The sequence below is a fragment of the Rosa chinensis genome, chromosome 2 (genome assembly GCF_002994745.2).
Source record: "Rosa chinensis cultivar Old Blush chromosome 2, RchiOBHm-V2, whole genome shotgun sequence".
Lineage (NCBI taxonomy): Eukaryota > Viridiplantae > Streptophyta > Magnoliopsida > Rosales > Rosaceae > Rosa > Rosa chinensis.
The window spans coordinates 12,443,219-12,462,030 of NC_037089.1; the positions used below are offsets into that span (position 1 = coordinate 12,443,219).

At 40.6% G+C, this 18,812-nt stretch overlaps 1 protein-coding gene across 1 annotated transcript; it reads right to left on the reverse strand.

The window, feature by feature from the left end:
* Positions 1–6,305: 6,305 nt before the first annotated feature.
* LOC112183708 lies at positions 6,306–7,027 on the reverse strand. Its single transcript, XM_024322057.1, has 2 exons — positions 6,780–7,027; positions 6,306–6,729 (listed from the first exon to the last, which is right to left on the reverse strand). The coding sequence occupies exons 1-2, from the start codon at positions 7,025–7,027 to the stop codon at positions 6,306–6,308; spliced, it is 672 nt and encodes a 223-aa protein (XP_024177825.1).
* Positions 7,028–18,812: the final 11,785 nt, after the last annotated feature.

Genomic DNA, 18,812 nt, shown 5'->3' on the forward strand with positions numbered 1-18,812 from the left:
CTTCTAATTAAACTCTATTATCACTAGGTCAAGTAACCTAGAGTCTGGGCCAGACACACAAATAAAGATTTACTTGAACACTCCCCCTTGTGTTGCCCAAACGCAGTGCTTCTCTCGTTGCCTCGTTGAAAACCTTGCCGAGTAACAAAAACCCAGTGGGACAAAAATAACCTCGGTCGAAGGGGAAAAAGAGCACAACACACCCTTCACATTTCGAGACCATACATATAGACACCTCCCCTGATGTCTGCATCTCCCCTTGATGACTACGGTCATTGGAGTTCGGATAACTTCCCCAAACGATGCTACCAACATGTTTCTCGAAAGTGGAATTTAGGCAATGACTTAGTGAGCAAGTCTGCCATACTGTCCTCAGATTGAACCTAGTTCACTTTGATTTTGAGGAGAGTCTGTTGTTGCTGATTATGCTTGGTGTTGTCGCTTTTGATGTAGCCTTGCTTCATTTGTTCAAAATGAAAAAGCATTATCCTAAATGCTCGTAGGCTCATCTGTGGTAGACTTCAAACCATAATTGTTCGGACATGCGTAATTATGGATCCAATCCATAAACATTCACGAACCATTTCGTGAAGAGAAATAATCTCTGCATGCTTTGAAGATATAGCGACTAAGGTCTGTTCTGTAGAACTCCAAGATATCACGGTCTTTTTCCATGGTGAACACTTAACCAGTTTGGGAATGACCTTTGTATGGGTCAGAGAGATACCCAATATCAGCAAAACCTTCCAAAACACATGTAATTTTGGGACGGGGATAGTGGACGCAGGCCAATGTTGGCGGCGATCCTGGTGTGTGATGGGTCCGAATCCATCATCTCTATGTAGGGATAGAACAAGCCCATATCAATCGTACATCTCAAGTACCGAAAGATATCTTTTACACTAATCCAATGGCGTCGCGTTGGTGCAAAGCTATATCTAGCTAACAAGTTCACTGTAAATGAGATGTCTGGTCCTGTGCATTGAACTAAGTACAATAATGTGCCTATTGTACTCAATTAAGGCACTCCTGCCTCTAGCACATCTTCGTCATCATCCTTTGAACGAAGAGGATCCTTTTTAGGATCAAGTCTACGGACGATCATGGGGGTGCTTGGAGGCTTGACCTTGTCAAAATGCCTAAGCATCTATCAACACGATGCTCAAGTTTCAAACCGAGACATAATCGTGTTCTCCCAAAATCCTTCATCTCAAACTCGGATTTCAAGTGTTCAGTGGTTTCCCTTAACTCTTTAAGGGCTTCCAATGAAGATCATGTCCAACATGAACCACGAAAAAATCTGAAACTTGTTATGGAAACGAGTGGGCATATCCCTTCCCAATCAAGTAGTCATTTTAGTGAGCGTTTCAACCTCTTTGTAAACGCGCTCCGTGGTCCTTTAGAGCCACTTGACTTGGATAAATGAAGTTCACCATAACGTTCATGTATATTCCGTATCTTGATCCCCATAGAGATACGTAGTGACCACATTTGTAAGCTGCATAGTCAGTTATTCAGAAACTACCAAACTGACAGGGTAGTGGAGTGCAATGACATCCATTACGAGAGAATATGTCTCATCGTAGTCAATTCCAGGGCATTTTGTGAGAAGCCTTGCTCCATAAGGTGAGATTGCCATCTCTTTTTCTCATCACGCTTTCTAACGAAGACCCATTAGTCAATAGGTTTTATGTTAGGATATGTTAGCACTACTGGCTCAAAACCTTCCTCTTCATTAGAGAATCCAACTTAACCTGGATCATATCTTTCCATTTAGGCCAGATTTCTCTACGTTAGCATTCATTCATCAATGGAGCGTGGTTCGATATCGTCAGACTCAACAAACTCATGCCCAACAAAATGCGCAACTACATCATCAATTATGATAGAGTTTCTATCCCACATTTCATGTACACTAGTGTAATTTTCATAGAGCTCTATATTCTCAGGAATAGATTCTAACGCTGAGGCATCCCCCAATGATAACCCTATCCCCGAAGATTCTCATGAGACGGATTTTGAGTCTTGATGATCAGAGGATTGGAATGAGTCTTGATGATCAAAGGATTGGAATGTGCCAAAGTATCCTTCGAACCCACGGGCCTCCCACGCATCCTAGCTGGGGCCATGGATTGTAACGCCAAAGTGTCACTCTCTATGGCGTTGGCACCATGCCTACCTCTGTGTAGGTTAGCGCTACGTCCCCTCATAGGGACGTCCTTCCTTGCAGACATGTTTGCAGCATATTTGTGTAATCTCGTCACTTTAACAGGGATCGATATGAGACATAGTGGGGACAGACCACGACAATTCATGTCATTCCTACTGAATATCCGTGTTCTTATCTCCCCCTAACGACGGGAAGACTGTCTCATCACAGTGACAAACCGTAAATCTAGCGGTAATGAGATCGCCTGGCAAGGGCATTAAGTGGCGGACGATTGTTGGAGTCTTAAATCCAACGTAGTTGCCCATTTGTCTGTAAGGACCTGTTATAGAGCGATGTGGCGACACAATTGGCACACTCAAATATGCATAAGTATGATACTTGTACCCAGTCACTAGCTGTAAAGCAGAGGTAGATTGAGTGGCGGTAGGTCGTAGACGAATGAGCATAGCTGCATGTGATATTGCATCACCCCAAGCGGATGTAAGGAGATTGGTGCGCATTACCAATGTCTGGACTACCATTGTAGTCGTTTCCGCGAGACCATTTGGGTGTGTTCATGGGAATATGATGTCCAACATCAGTCCCAATGCAATAACCATCAAAAGTCTTCGATGTAAACTTTCTAGCAATGTCAAATCCATTGACTGAATAGGATGATCCGGGGAGTGAGCCCGTTGTTGTATGATATGTGCTAGGAGTGTAGCATAAGTAGCATTTACAAGTGGATAATGGCACAACACATGACCAGCGCGTTTGCGTGTCAACCAACATCTTGAGATATTTAAACGTCTGCAAGTTGGTTGAACTAGTCCACAGAATCCCTACGGATTCTATGTAAGAACATAATGAGTATTTTTATATCCTTTGCATAGGACGGTCTCAGTCCTAATTTCTCTAAGGAACGGGCTTTGTAAAACGAGCGAGAGGCTTTAAAAGCAACCAATAAGGATTTTGGTTGGGCCTGAGTGTCTGAAAAGCTATTTGAAGTAAGTTGGTGATTGCAGCATCACCTGGGGCGCCATCACTATGATGGACGCTATCCATGGTGTCATGGATAGGGACTGTGCCAGCCCTAGGCTGATGGTGATGGAGGCGATACCCTAGCAGCAGCGTCGGTTATACTTAGTCTAGAAATCAACTTTTGATTCATGCTTCATTTCGCTCGAGAGATAGAATGTCCATGTGAAGTCTTTAGTAGACGGATCATCATATCGTGACCAGGATGACCTATCTTGTAGTGGCAAAGCCAATATGTGTCTAAATCCAAGAGACTTTCTCTCATAACTTTATTGGATTTAATAGCTCGAATAGTGACATAGAGTCCACTAGAGAGACACATAAACTTCTCTAAGATGCGCCTTTGTTAGCAGTCATTAGAGGTGTTGCAAAGGAACACATTTACGTTCTCTACATGCGTTTTCGCATAGAATCCGTTGGCTATTGATAGGTGCGATTTGCCCTATGAGTTTAGAGAGTTTCTATGACAGTAATCAAGGTGCCATTTGGCAAGGGGAACTTGGGCTATTCCCTGTCCTTGAATTAATACTGATGGCCCAGCCATCGTAGTCACAAAGAAGTATGCTCAGAATCAAAATGGAGTCATAGTGAAAAGAACTCGAAATTTTTATTCATAAGCCAATGGAGTTACATCATTGTCTCTTTGACCAAAGAAAATCTAATCCAAAATGCTAGCTAATGCAAAACAATGGTAGTCGTCTAACTTCTTTCGGTAATTCCAAAATAAATGTGACCAGGTGAGTAAAGAGATGTCGGTGGAGCAAGGCTCGCTTAAGTACCACTAATCTCAAAACCTTTCTAGACATCACACTTACTTTGGGTGAGCCTACTTTGAAGAAAGACTAAACCATTGGCATTTACTACAAAGTATATGGCAATTGCCTATTACATCTCTTGGAAAAATAAAGACTTAAACAGAATTGGCGATCTATTGATCCCATCCAGATTTGTAGTCTTCACCCCTTCACTCTAGATCATCTTCTTGATCTTCTTGTTCCACATAGTGAGCTTCTCTTGCTTCACAATATGCTTTGTAGGCGGTGACAAGTTCTTCACGAGCTCTACAAATGTGTGCCAAATGATCAGACACTCCACATCGAGAACATACATCTCTTTGCTCAAGCTCCATTGATTGAGGCACTTTGAAAGCGTCATTTAGATGGATCTTAATGTTGGTGGCCCCACCAACATGGCCAGAGGCGTTGCCTCCCTCTCTCTTTCCATGTTGACCTCTTCGATTCCGTGTTCACCTATTTTGGCGGTTACCTTCCCAAGTAGAGCGATTATATGGACCAGAACGTCCAAAAGTATCCCTAAGATTAGGGTTTCGCTTTTGTTGCCCTCTCTTTGGGGCGCGACTTTAATTGGATTCCGGAATATGCTATATTCCCACGGATCTCGAATTCTAGTTCTTCACAAGGATGTTGTCATGCTTTTCAGCGACATTCATAGCTCCAATGAGCTCATGAAACCTTGTGATCCGTCTTGCAGTAACATCGATTCGATAGTTCTTAGCAACCATCAATGCAGAGACGGGAAAGGTAGAGAGAGTCTTCTCAATCAACATCGCATTTGTGATCTCTTTACCACAGAATTTCATTAAGGATTTAATGTGAAGTGCTTCAGAGTTGTAGTCAAGAACTGACTTGAAATCACAGAAGCGGAGGCTATGCCATCTCACTTCTAGGTCAGGAAGCAGGGAGTCACGGATGTTGCCAAATCTTTCTTCGAGTGAGACCCACAGCCTTCTGGGGTCTTCTTCATTCATACACTCGTACTGGAGCGAATCATCCATATGACGAGTCATTAGGATGATAGTTTTCGCCTTATTTGCCTCTAAGGCTGCTCTATTTGCTTCCCAAGCTTGAGCTTGCTCAATAGTTAGCACATACTGGCTAGGCTCGAGAATCGTATCCAGGATTCTATCGGCCTTGAGATGCTGGTGGACATCACGAACCCACCTGTGATATCCAGAGCCAGTTGTTCCCAATGGAGCAAAGTCCAATTTATTCAGGTTTACTCATCCTGAAAGAGAACAAGAAATTAGGGTTAGTTTCAGAGCTAAAAAGGCTACCACGAAAACATATAAAATTCCTGGGCGTAATCGCTTCCAAGAAATTAGGAAATATTTCTGAGCGTAATTGCTTCCAAGAAATTAAATTCCAAGAGGTATTGGATTAGATCGAAACAATGACGTAAGTCGTCGATCATAAATTCTCTACAAACTCTAAGTTTGGAGATCTCAACAATCTCTAAGCTTGGAGTGAGCACGAACCCCCACAGTTCGGCTTAATTTGGTTTCCCCTATGATGAAGAAAGGGGGGTAGAAGAAGGGAGGTTGCAAGTCCCCGAGAAAAAGAAGCGAAAAAGAATAAAAAAACTTTAAAAGTGGGAACTTTTAGTAAACCATACCTCTTAGGATTGTAGAGCGCATTCGATCCTCGTTGTAGGATTGCAGACGAGCTTCAGTCCTAGGCGAATCAAACTTGTTGAAATTCGGAGCAGATTCGCTTCTGTATCAAAACGACTCCAATGGGGCTGAAATTTGGAGATCAGATAGAAGAGACAGAGGTGAACAACTTTGATGAAGGAAGAAATTTGATCTGAAGTTCTGAACTAGACGTTTCAGGGATTGCAAACTGACTGATATGCACAGGAACGAGAGAAGAAACTAGGAGGAGAAGGATGCAATGGGCATGCAGCGGTGCTGTAGGGGCAGCGGACGTGCGGCGGTGAGTCTCAACTGTGGTGAGGCGGCTAGCGTGCTTGCGGTAGCGATGAATATTTTTTGGTTTTTGGTTTTTGGTTTTTGTGGTTAGGGCTCATGTTGATAACGTGTTTTAGGGAAACGAGAAATTGAGAGAAAATCGTTGTGTATTCTCATTGATAATAGGGGTCTCTTTATATAGAGGATTACAATGCATAGAATCCGAATCATAAAAGGAAAGGTAATCATACATTGAATAGGAATATCTAGATCCTTCTAATTAAACCCTATTACCACTAGGTCAAGTAACCTAGAGTTTGGGCCAAACACACAAATAATGATTTACTTGAACACAAAATACATTTTTTTTTTGAATCAAAGGTGTCAGGCATTTATTGAAAGAAAAGAAGTCTACAAAGTACAAAGCTCAGTTGCAATCACAGCTTGTAAGAAATCTGGAACTGAAAAATAAAACGCATTCTGCCTAAGAGAGTGACCATAGGTAGCCAACACATGCGCAACCCCATTTCCTTGCCGATCGACATGTAACACCTGCACCACATTATGGGACTTCAAAAGTATCCCTACATCATCATAGATTCTGCCCAATAGCGACAAGTTAGCTAAAGCACACCTCGGGAGCTGATGCTGAACCTCCAATGCATCGGTTTCCAGTATAGCTGGACCAAAACCGTGCTCCCCTGCAAACTCTACTGCAGCTTTGCATGCCAAAATTTCAGCGTGTTCCGGAGAAAGTAAACCACTCACAGGCCAAGCCCCTCCTCCTAACATCACTCCAGTCTCGTTTCTGATTTCGAAACCCAATCCACCTTTCCTAGTAACATGATGAAATGCACCATCCACATTGATCTTAACAAAACCTACTGGGGTGCCCTCCACACTGCTCTGTGTACAGATTTGGATCGGGGAGGTTTATGATTATGAAATCTGAACTCCTTCAACCGAGAAACAATCCCCAAGCTAACATCCCAAGCCTTGAGCCTCTTAAGATTCCAAACTCTATCGTTTCTTTCCTTCCAAACACCCCAAAGAGAAAACAGAAGTTCTCCGAACTGAGGTAATGACAAGTCTTTAGCACACTGACTTAACCAACTAATAACATCCCCAGTCATATTGCTAGGGGTATAACATACCTGATGAAGCAATGTGTTCTTCTGTAGTACCAACCTAGTATAGGGACAATCCCTACATAAATGGAGAGTCGTTTCAGTAAGATCCTCACATAAAACACATACATGTGAGTCCATTACCACTCGCTTCTAGGCCAAGCTTCCTAAAGATGGAAGTATAACCAGACACGCCCTCCAGACATGGATCTTGGCTTTGTTTGGAATTGCCACCTTCCACAGTTTTTTCCAAAAACCCGAGTCAACTGGGAGTTGCAATGGCGGATAGCAGGACAACTTCAAAAAAGCAAACCTATAGGCTGTCTTCCCAGAGAAGTTTCCATCTTTGAAAGTCTCCAACATAGGCGGTCATTCACTACTCTCCTACTCAAGGGAATAGCTGCAATCGCAGCTGCTTCGTCAGCCGTGAAGACCCCCCTGTATTAAGGGTATATTCCACCTGCCATGTTCAAACATTAAGTCATTCACTGTCTGGATGTCACTATCAATCAACCCTGTGGGTAGAGGTCTTCCAGCAGGCAATGCCACCACCCAATTTTCTGCAAAGATGCCAATGTTCTCTCCAGTACCTACTTTCCAATAACAGCTCTCTTTAAGCAATTCCCGAGTAGAGAAAATACTTCTCCACGAATACGAAGGCGAAGAATGATGTGCGGCTTCCCAAAAAGAAGTATCCGGGAAATATCTTGCCTTATAGATTCGAGCCACCAGCGAACTAGGAAAATTCAATATCCTCCATGCTTGTTTAGCTAGCAGGGCAGAATTAAAATTGGTCAGACTGCGAAAGCCTAATTCCCCATCTTCTCTCGGATTGCAAAGAGCATTCCAATTCTTCCATTGTATCTTCCTTTTGTCTAATGTACTTCCCCACCAAAACTTTGCACATTGCTACTCCAAGTCTTCACAAAAGCTTTTGGTGAGTTGAAAAACACTCATCGCATAGCTAGGCAATGCTTGAGCCACCACCCTAATTAAAATATCTTTTCCCGCTCCGCTTAGGAATTTACCTTGCCAAGAAAACAATTTTTTAGACAATCTCTCCTTGATATACTGAAAAGTGGTCGTTTTCTTTCGGCCTACAAAAGTCGGAAGGCCTAAATATTTAGCGAGTGACTCCACCACCTCTACACCTAAAACTCCATAAATGTCATCCTATAGATCAACCGGCACGTTTTTGCTAAATACGACGGAACTCTTAGCAAAATTAACCACCTGACCAGAAGCTCTCCGATAAATATCTAAAACCTCCTGAATAATCCCACAAGACTCTAGAGAGGCCTGTGCATAAAGCATATTGTCGTCTGCAAACAGTAAATGATTTACTGAAGGTGCGTTCGCACACACCGCAATGCCAAGAAGAACACCCATAGTCAATCTCTGATGTAGTAACGTTGAGAAGCCCTCAGCTCCAATGAGAATGAGATAGGGTGACAATGGGTCACCTTGTCGAAGTCCCCTACTGGGAGTAACATGCCCCTGGGGTCTCCCCCTAATAAAAAAAGAATACCTCACCGTACTCACACATTGCATCACCATAGAAATCAAACTGCTTGCAAATCCAAACCATAGCGTCACCTGCTCCAGAAATATCCATTCTATCCTGCCGTAGGCCTTGCTCAAATCCAATTTCAACGCTATGTATCCATCATCCCCATCTCGTTTATTATGCACAAAGTGCGCTATCTCATTGGCCACTAAAATATTATCAGTTATCAGCCTACTAGGGACAAAAGCACTTTGGAAGGGGGAGATCACCTCCGGAAGAATTGTCTTCAACCTATTAGCAATAACCTTTGAACAAATTTTGTAAATCACATTACAAAGTGCAATGGGTCTCAAATCTGACATATGTTCTGGATTGCTCACCTTTGGAATGAGACAAATATGAGTGAAGTTAACTTCCTTCAACAACTGGCCTGTTTGCAAAAAAAACTATTAACCGCTGCAAAAATATCATCTCCAACATGCTCCCAGTAGTGTTGGAAGAAAAAGGGAGTCATTCCATCAGGCCCTGGGGATTTAGTCGGATACATCTGAAAAAGAGCAGAACGAACTTCCTCCTTGGTATATGACGCACAAAGTTGAGTATTCATCTCTTGAGTAACATGCTGGGCAATAGCTTCCAGAGTTCAATTCAAAGCCTCCCCATCAATTTCAGAGGCTTGAAACATCTTAGAAAAATAAGTAGTGACCACATGTTCAATGCCCGCATCCTTATCCTGCCACTGCCCATTCTCATCAAAGAGACCTTGCAAACAATTCTTACACTTTCTATTCTCAGTTTTTCAATGAAAATACCCAGTATTTCGATCCCCTTCCTTAAGCCATATGACTTTAGCACGTTGCTTCCAAAACAACTCCTCCTGAAACAATAAACTTTGAAGCTTATCTGTCAACTCTTTCTTCTCAAATTGTACTTCCACCGAAGGGGAGACACTCAGTAACTCTTCCAACCGAGCACGAATGCCCAACATCTATAGTTGTCTGCCCTTAAAAACCTCCTTTTGCCATTTGTTCAGTCGAAATCTAGTGTGCGTAATTTTCTTCGTTGCACAAAACATAGGGGTGCCTGAGACATCAGTACCCCAGGCCTCCTTCACAATATCATCACAATCAGAATGCTGCAACCAAAACGCTTCAAACTTGAAGCGGTTAGCTCTAGGTCTTGCAGTCAGAGGCAAAGAGCTTCCTCTTAACAAAACCGGAACATGATCAGAATCAGAAGGTGCCAGATGCAACACTCTAGCATGGTTAAAAATATCAACCCAAGAAGGGGTACAAACAGCCCGATCCAGACGTAACAAGGTCTCAGAATTCCACCATGTCGCCATTGAACCCTGAAACCCTAAGTCCAACAATTCACAGTACCCTAAAGCCTCCCTAAAACCACACATTTGCCTCTCCGACCGCAAAGGGCCAGCGATCTTCTCCCCACTATTTAGAATTTCATTAAAATCGCCAATCACCACCCAAGGCAGAGAATCAAGATCTGAGAGATCACGTAATAATTGCCATGATTTATCCAGTTCTCTCGTACGAGCATACCGTAAAACCTCGTCAGACGCCATGATGGAGCACCAGCCTCCCCCACGACCACTACATCTATATTGATGCGCAGATTTAGTTCCAGTTCGAACCTGTACATCATTGTTCCAAAACAAACCCAAGCCTCCTGCTTGGCCAACACTCAAAACCTCCTCTGCATGAACAAAACCTAACGATCGTCGTAGGCTTTCAAAATCTTCCATTCTGCTGATCTTCGTTTCGCATAAGAAAATGATATGTGGACGGTTCTGAATACACAAGTCCTTCAGAGCCCTCGTCGTTGCATCATTGCAGATTCCTCTGCAATTCAAACTAAGTACGTCCAAATTCATGAACGCTCGAATTGGCTTTCTTGCCCAAGAAAGTAACCCTAGCTTAGACGGCTAGGTGTCCTATTTGTATTCCTTAATAAGAATAGAAAATAATACAACTTAGTTCTATGAGCACGGCAAAAATATTTTTACTTTGTAATTTGATCCATCTTCAAAATACATAAATAAACAAAAAACACTAACTAGTTGTTTTTTTTTCCTGATTTTTATTTACTTTTTTGTTTGTTTTTATTTTCCTTTTTTTAATAAACTACAATATTTCAATAAGACTTCAAAATATATAAATAAACAAACTATACTAATTACAGAAAGATGAAGTAAAAATATTTCATAGACATTTCATTTAACTTTGAATATATTTTCCTCTCTAGGTTCTGGCCACTTCCAGCTCATCTCTATAGTTGTTTTTTCTTTAATAAAGTACATACTTAAATAAAATGTTGTTGCTTTAAATTATTAAAAAAATATAACTGCATTACTTGTTCGACCTCTCTTAAAAAAAAAAAAAAAATCTTTAGAGACCTACATTACTTAAATAAAATTTTAATTACGGGCATTTTAGTTTGATAGAATATGGTTGACAATGTGGATCGAAACATAAACGAATACTAAAGATAATAAATTTTTTAGCGTAGCCATTTCATACCATATTGATCACATCCAACGGTCAAATTAGTGAATTTCTTTTTCGTCCATGTTGTTTGTCTTGGAAGATATACGTTTGTATATAACCAATGAAAAAGTTTGACCACACCAGTAGGCATGTAGAGATTTCGTTTATATTGAAACATCGATAATGACATAAAAGAGATTTGGCATTGTTTATACATTCAGCGCATAGTAATATGTACCGTGTGAAATAATTAGGGGCTGTGACCACTTACCCAATTTTGGGCAAAAAATTGCCCACTTACTCCACCAAGAGTTTTTTAACCTCGTTTACCCAATCCAACAGTATTTGACAGTATTGCCCTCATTTTAATTTATAAATTACACTCATATTTCTCTCTCTCTCTCTCTCTCTCTCTCTCTCTCTCTCTCTCTCTCTCTCTCTCTCTCTCTCTCACAGACTCTCTCTCTCTCCCCTCCCCTCTGCGATTTATTCTCTCTCTCTCCTTCCCCCCTCACCGAATTCTTCTCTCACCGGAGACTGACTCCGGCAACGCCGTCATTCCGCCATCCCTGCCGCGCCAAATAAAAGCGCCGCCTCCTCCAAGCAATTTGATCCCCAGCTTGGATCTGTGAAACCCAGTCCAGATCGGATCAGTCCGATCCGATGCGATCCAGGCCGCCACAGATACGACGTCGCCCGGCAACCCTCGAACCTGCACCTCCAAGCCATTCCACCGATGAGTACAGCGAGGCAGCAAACCAAACCCAACTACCAACTCGATCTTCCCCTTCCAGCCAGCCACCGTGATCTCCTCGACCGGAACAACCATGTCAATCGAGGAACCCGGCCTCGCACCAGACCCACACGTAGTCCACAAGGCCCGTCCGCCAATCCGACACCGATCCCAACCCGATTTGCCCACGCCCCGACAACTCCTCCACCGGCCTCACACTCCGGTGGGTGCCCAGAGCAATTTCTGGGTGCCCATATCACTAGGGGGCAATAAAGCCTTAATCAGCTTCTTGCAATTTCAGACATTGTGATTATCTATTTGGGTCAATTGGATATGTAAACTTGACTTGTATTGATCGGAATTATGTTTATTGGAGGGGAGTAATATAATTATTGGGGGGCAGTAGACACATTATTGGCCCCCAGTAGACTTTGATACGAGGGACATGGATCACTATAGTGTGGTGTTTTGATAAGTTACATGTTGTTTTCTGTGTATTAAAGTCAAATTATCTGTGAATCCTACAAAAAGGTGCATTTTTGGTGGTCTATTGGGAGGCAGTAGAAACATTAGACTTTGTATTGGGGGGCAATAATATGATTACTGGGGAGCAGTAATATGATTATAAATTGATCAATTGTTCCTGTAGTGTATTCATTTTGGTTTTGGGAGTTCATACAATTCACTGGACGTCAATAATATGATTTTTGGGAGGCAATAATATGATTACTGGGGGGCAGTAATATGATTACTGGGGGGCAATAATAGCCGGATTCCAGAATCCGGTCACCGTCCGCCGGAGTCCGGTCACTGGTCGCCGGAATCAGGTCACCGTTCGCCGGAGTCCGGTCACCGGTGGCCGGAGACCGCGCCGGCCACTGGTCACCGTAGCACAGCAAGGTGGAAGGTGACTTCTCTCTCTAAGTGAGAAAGAAGGAGAGGGCAAAAAAGTCTCAAAAAAAAAGAAAAAAGAATTAATTGGGTAAAGGGGAAATAATCCCTTAGAGTGTTTTGGGTAAATGGGGTTAAAAAACAGTTGGTGGAGCAAGTGGGCAATTTTTAGCCTAAAATCGGGTAAATGATCATTTTCCCAAATAATTAGCCATGTTTGTTATCATTTAGGCCTTGACTAAGATGGTCAACTGTTAGTTATATATAAAAGAAAAAAAAACTTTAATTTTTCTAAACAAATATTAATAATGAATCATTGAAATTGTTACAGTAATTCAAAAGATGGTCGTGTGAAAAAAATTGGCAAGGTTCGTGGTCATTATGTCATTAGTCAACCAAGAGATTATATACGTTACTTCGGTTTGACTAAGTGGATTGAAATCAAAACTATAGCGAAATTGGCTAAATTTTTTTAAACATGCATAAAATAGTACAATATTCTCATCCAACGGTCAGTTTCCCCAATTTCTCGTGTCTTAATGAAGTTGCTATTTGAAAAATCTAATTGATAAATATATGGTTGTAAATTAATCTAAGTAGAAACGAGAATGAAATTGGATTATTTTTGGATAATTTCAATATATCAATTTTTAATTTCATTTTTTTAGAATGAAATTGAAAATTGATAAATTTAAGGAAAATTTATTACTACAAAAAATTAAAGAAATTAAAGTGGAGTACATGGGTAAGGTAATGCAAATGCATTACTACCATGGTAATGTCAAATGCATTAGTACAAATTACTACCCGGAAGAATTTAAGGAATTAAAGTAGAATTATTAGAAATTGAGTCTATGGTATCAGAAACAGTTTAGAGACTTCGGGAATATTTATGAATTTTTCTTGATCTGAAGATCTTCAATTTATGAACTCAATAATAAAGTACACAACGTGGGGAGTTTGTAAGAATTTTTTTAAAAAAAAAAATTCTGACATCTGAGCTATTTATTACGATTTTCTTTAGTTTCATAAGGGCCTTTTCCCGTATACCCAAAAAGCCTCTATATATTTCCCAACTGCCCAACACTTTTGTATTACACTATTACTTTTAGGAAAAGACTAATAGGGATAGGTCTTTTCATGATATGTCTGTTACATCCTATGTTGACCCTTGGTTTTAACAATACTAGTCGACCAAAAAAGAACTTTGCTCTAAACGACAAAATTAAAAACAAGACTAGCCTTCAACATGCCTAAGTTTTTCACCTAACAGTCTCTTGCCTAACGGTTACTTTAACAGGCGGAATCACTGCTGCTTGTCCTAATTTTAGGTTTAAAACTGATTTTTTTTTGCTGAAAAGTATAATTAGAACTTTTGGATTTCTCCAGGACGCAAACATGCAAACATACTGACAAATATGAGTACTGAAACATAATGACTATTATAAGGTTTTGATGAAGTGGGGGAGTAACCTGAATTTATTTATTCAAAATGCATATATGTTAAACATTCAGAGCCTCATTCTCAGGTAAACAGCAAAAGGCTGTTTAGCTATCCATGGGAATGAGAATAGATACTTACTTGAAATGAAAGCACACTTCTAGACAGGAAGGGAAACACACTGCTACTATGGCTTTCTTACTCTTTGAGAGAAGACTCTTCTGCTCAATTTTCTGATTCCTTACAAATGAACTTAAAGCTCCTTATATAGGGAGCGGAACTCAAACTTGAATTCAAAACATAAAAATGTACAGAACAACTCCGTGACCTTCTGCTTTCCTGAGTGCTCCTGATGATGGAGGTCGTTCGGGGAAAAGCAAAAGCTTTATTAGGTGAGAGGTGAAGTGTTTTTTACTTGCCTTTTGAAAAGCAAAAGTAGTCTTTTAAGTCAAAAGGTGCTACAGTTGCATCTTTGGTGCTCTTCTTCTTTCACTTGTGGCTTCACCCGTGACTTTACATATTCTCATCTATTTCTGAGTTGTGGCCAAAGACAAAGGAGTTGTTTTCTGCCTGGGCCATCCTAACAGTTGTTGCATTATCTTCGACATCTGTGTCCACGTACATCTTGTAATGGTTATCTCTTTCAAGCTTTTCTATCCATTGTAAGCACGCCAGTGTCGAGTCTATCTCTTTTCTGGTGAGAGATAGGAACAGGTCACTGCTGACTACGTCCGGATGGTCGTAAGCAGTGATAATAGTTTTTTCTCCTGCTGCCAGGAAGGTATTGCTGATATCTTCAGAGATGATCTTTTTGATGTATTCTAGGGCCATGGCCTTCATCCATGGGATGCTTGAGTTTGGCTGGCCATTGAACCCAACACATGCTGGTTGAAGATATTTTCATTGAATAATTCTCACATAATGATATGGAGAAATATACTCAACCTCTCCGTTTGCCTTTTGACTCCATTCTAGAGGAGTGGATCTGAACTTCAGACGAAGCACGCAGTCATTTTTTCTAATGTTCTTGACTATATTGACAATGATGGGAGACAAACCTTTTAGATCATCATTTGTTTTAGTCCACAGATTATGGACAAAACCATTTTCAACAAGCCAAAGCTTGTGTTCTTGAGGATGTTCACTCTGAACATTGACTAAGTATCTTCCAACATATGGTCCTGCAATGATAAAGAGAGTTGGAGGAATTCGATCTTTAGAATTATGACTTCCTATCAGAGTATGAAATTCATGCCAGTCTGATTCATTAAGTGCCATGATAGGGACCCTAGCACTTTCTGGGCTTTCAAGGAAGTGAATTTTTTCTTTTCTTACAGCACTCTGCTGTGTATGAAGTTCTTCAAACTGTGGTCTACCATTTTCATAGAGTTCCTCAGCAAGTGCAAAGAGTGCTGGAAACATCAAACGACTGTTTCTTTCCTGAAAAGCAAACAGGAGATTATCCAGAATTGCTTTCTGGTGGTAGGCTAGTCTCCTGCCAGTTCTGAACACAGGAGTATCGAATGTTTGAAGTTCATAATTAAAAACATTTATTACTCCAGTTGGAGTAGGTTTGCTTTTTGGCAAAGCAACAGCCTTCAACGGTCTTGATGAGCCTTTACCGTCTGTCGTTTGAGACGGGCTAGCCAATCCTTTACTCTGGGATTGATAAGTTGTGGCTAGTCCTTTAGGACTTAGCAGAAACCTTTTGAGGATTTTTTCTTTGGTTTCCATGGGATCCTCTTCAGGTTCATGTTCTTTCCCAGTTCTTCTGCTTCTGGGATTACGACCTTCGTCGTCATCTTTTCGGCTGAACATTGCAAATTCTCTAGTTAAGGCGTCTGGAAGATAGTTCTTGTTTCCTGCAATTAATTCAACAACATAATCATATTGGTTAAGAAATAATTGCCAGTTAGCTAATCTTCCTCTGTCAGCAGCTTTATCAAGTTTAAAATTTTTAAAATTCTTTACTCTAGCACAATCTGTGCGGACAGTAAAGGGTTTTCCAAGAAAAGCTGGAGAATTTAAAATTGTTTTCTTTATAGCCAAAATTTCTTTTTCCCCTGTGGGATAATTCAGTTCTGCAGGGTTGAACTTGCCACTACAAAATTTACAGATCTTTTCAATGTTGGTTTCAGGAGTTTTTGCCAGAACAACATCGGACTAGTAATTATCACTCGCATCTGTTTGGAGGATAATTTCATCATTTTCCTCTGGTTGCTGTAGAGGAGGGAGGTTTTTGCAGAGATTTTTTATCTGCTTCACAGTTTTTTCATCATCTTCTGTGAAGTTCCATTTTCTTTTGGAACTTGTTTTAGGAGATAACATCGCTGTTAACCCTGATATTTTGGGAATAAAATCTCTCCCATAATTTATGACACCAATGAATCTCTCTAGACTCTTAGCATCAGGAATTCTATCTGGGAATTTCCAGATTTTCTCAAGGATATGAGGTTGGAGTTTTATTACTCCATTCTTGATATTTATTCCTAAAAAATCAACTTCATCGAGGATAAAGAAGATTTTCTTTTCTCCTAGGATAATTCCATGCTGAACTATCAGCTTTACAACCTCGTGGAGGTGTTTCATATGTTCTTCTCTGTTTTTGGAGAAGACTAGGATGTCATCTATGTAGACGACGCAGAACTCCGCTACAGGTTTGAAGATGTTGTCCATCTTTCTCTGGAAGATTGAGGGAGCTTGCTTTAGACCAAAAGGCATTACCAGCCATTCGTAATGTCCTTGTGGTGTTCCAAATGCAGTGAGAGGTATACTCTCAGGATGCATCTTAACTTGCCAGAAACCCGACTTTGCATCGAATTTCGAAAAGACTTTAGCTCCTCTGAGCTGGTTGATCAGTACTCGTACTTGAGCAATCTGATAGCCATCTTTGACAGTCTTTTTATTGATATCTCGGTAGTCAATCACCATTCTAGCTTTTCCTCTTAGAGTTTCTGCATGATTTCTCACGTAGAATGCTGGAGCATGATGAGGGCTAGTGGAAGGTTGAATTAATCTCTTGTTCAGGAGATCTTCAATATTTTTTCTGAATTCCTTTTGATCTTCTTCTTTGTAGCGAGGAATGGCTTTGACATGACAGATAGCATTCATGTCATGCAATCTTAATTCACAGACCACTGGGTCTTTTTCCCAAAACTTCTGAGGATCTACATCGATATTCTGTTCGAGTAGTTTCTTGATTTTTTCAAGAGTGGGAATTTTCTGAGACTCAAGCTTGTTCTGAAAGTGCTTGAGGTTATGCTCATGGATGAAACTAGTTTCTTCATCTTCACTAGTTTCTTCTTCTTCTTCAGAAGATTCTTCAACAAGTAATTCTTCTTGTTGCTTGATTTGGAGTATAGGCTCAAATTTGAGTTTGTAGGGGGTAAGATCACCACTATTCTGTTGCGATCTCTGATACTGAGTAGTAAAACTAGGACCTACTACACTTTTTGCTTGTGTAAGTCGGTCTGCCCAGAACACCCGTTCTTTTTTTCTGAAGCCTATTGCTTCTTCATCCTGAATGAATCTCTGTTGGAGAATAAAATCGTTTCCCAACAGGAAATCTGATCCTTGGCCTTCAAATTGCCAGACATTATGGATGATAAATGTTCCTCCACCAATGGTGATATGAACATTTTTTGCTACTTTATTCATGGTAAGGTGACTTCCATCAAATGTGACACCAGTAGCGGTTCTTTTCTTATCTTCTTTCCAGAGTTCTTCTGGAATTGCAAATCTCTTTGCAACAGTAAATCCTGATCCGTTATCTACAAAGGCATGTAGATGATATTTTTTGTGATCAGGGAATTTTAGTCCAATCTCTATGTAGTTGCTGTATCTACTAGTAGAGACGACTTTCGATTGTTGAAGCTCATTTTCTTGAGCTTGTTCCTTTTGGATGAATAGTTTACATTCTTCTGGAACAATTTCTGGTGGTTCAACCAGTTCAAAATTTTCGTTTTCATCGATTTTTTCTTCATCGATGATTTCTTCCTTTATTTTTGAGGAAGATGGTTCCATAATTTCTTGGAACAAGACTTCTACCTTTTTCTCTTTTTGTTCAGAGAAGTATTCTTCATACTCTTGTTCTACCAATTGGCTGACAAGGCCATTCTTGGTTTTCCTTCTTGCTTCAGCTATGAAGCATTCTTTGTGATAAGTCTTTTTTGACTCCTCACAAAACATAGGGAGACCATTCTTTTCATGACACAGGCAGTAGTCACAAACGAATGTACCAGGGCTCACCTGATAAGAAGACATTAATGATTATGTCTTACTTTCTTCCCAGTTTTTGATTCTTAGAACATTCATCTGTCTTGATTCGAAGTACTCTACTTCAGAATCTGACTCAGATTCAAATGAATCTTCTTCTTCAGACCAGGCAGATTAAACTGACCTGTCGTCTTCTTCATCATCAGAATAGGCTATTTCGTAGCCTTTCATATTTGATGTTTCTACTATCTGCTCATATTCCTCAAAGAGAGCTTTAGTAGATCTTTTACCCTTTTCCGGGCATTCATTGGCATAGTGCCCTTCAGCTTTACATAACCAACATCTGCAAGCTTTCTTGCTTGGTTGTTTATGCTGATGAGTATTCTTCTTTTCCTTGAAGAATTTCTTTTTAGGATCTTCATCCTGATGTTTCTTGTAATTGGAACTTTTCTTGAATTTCCAATCTTTTTTTTGATTACTCCTTTTGAATTTTTTAGAGT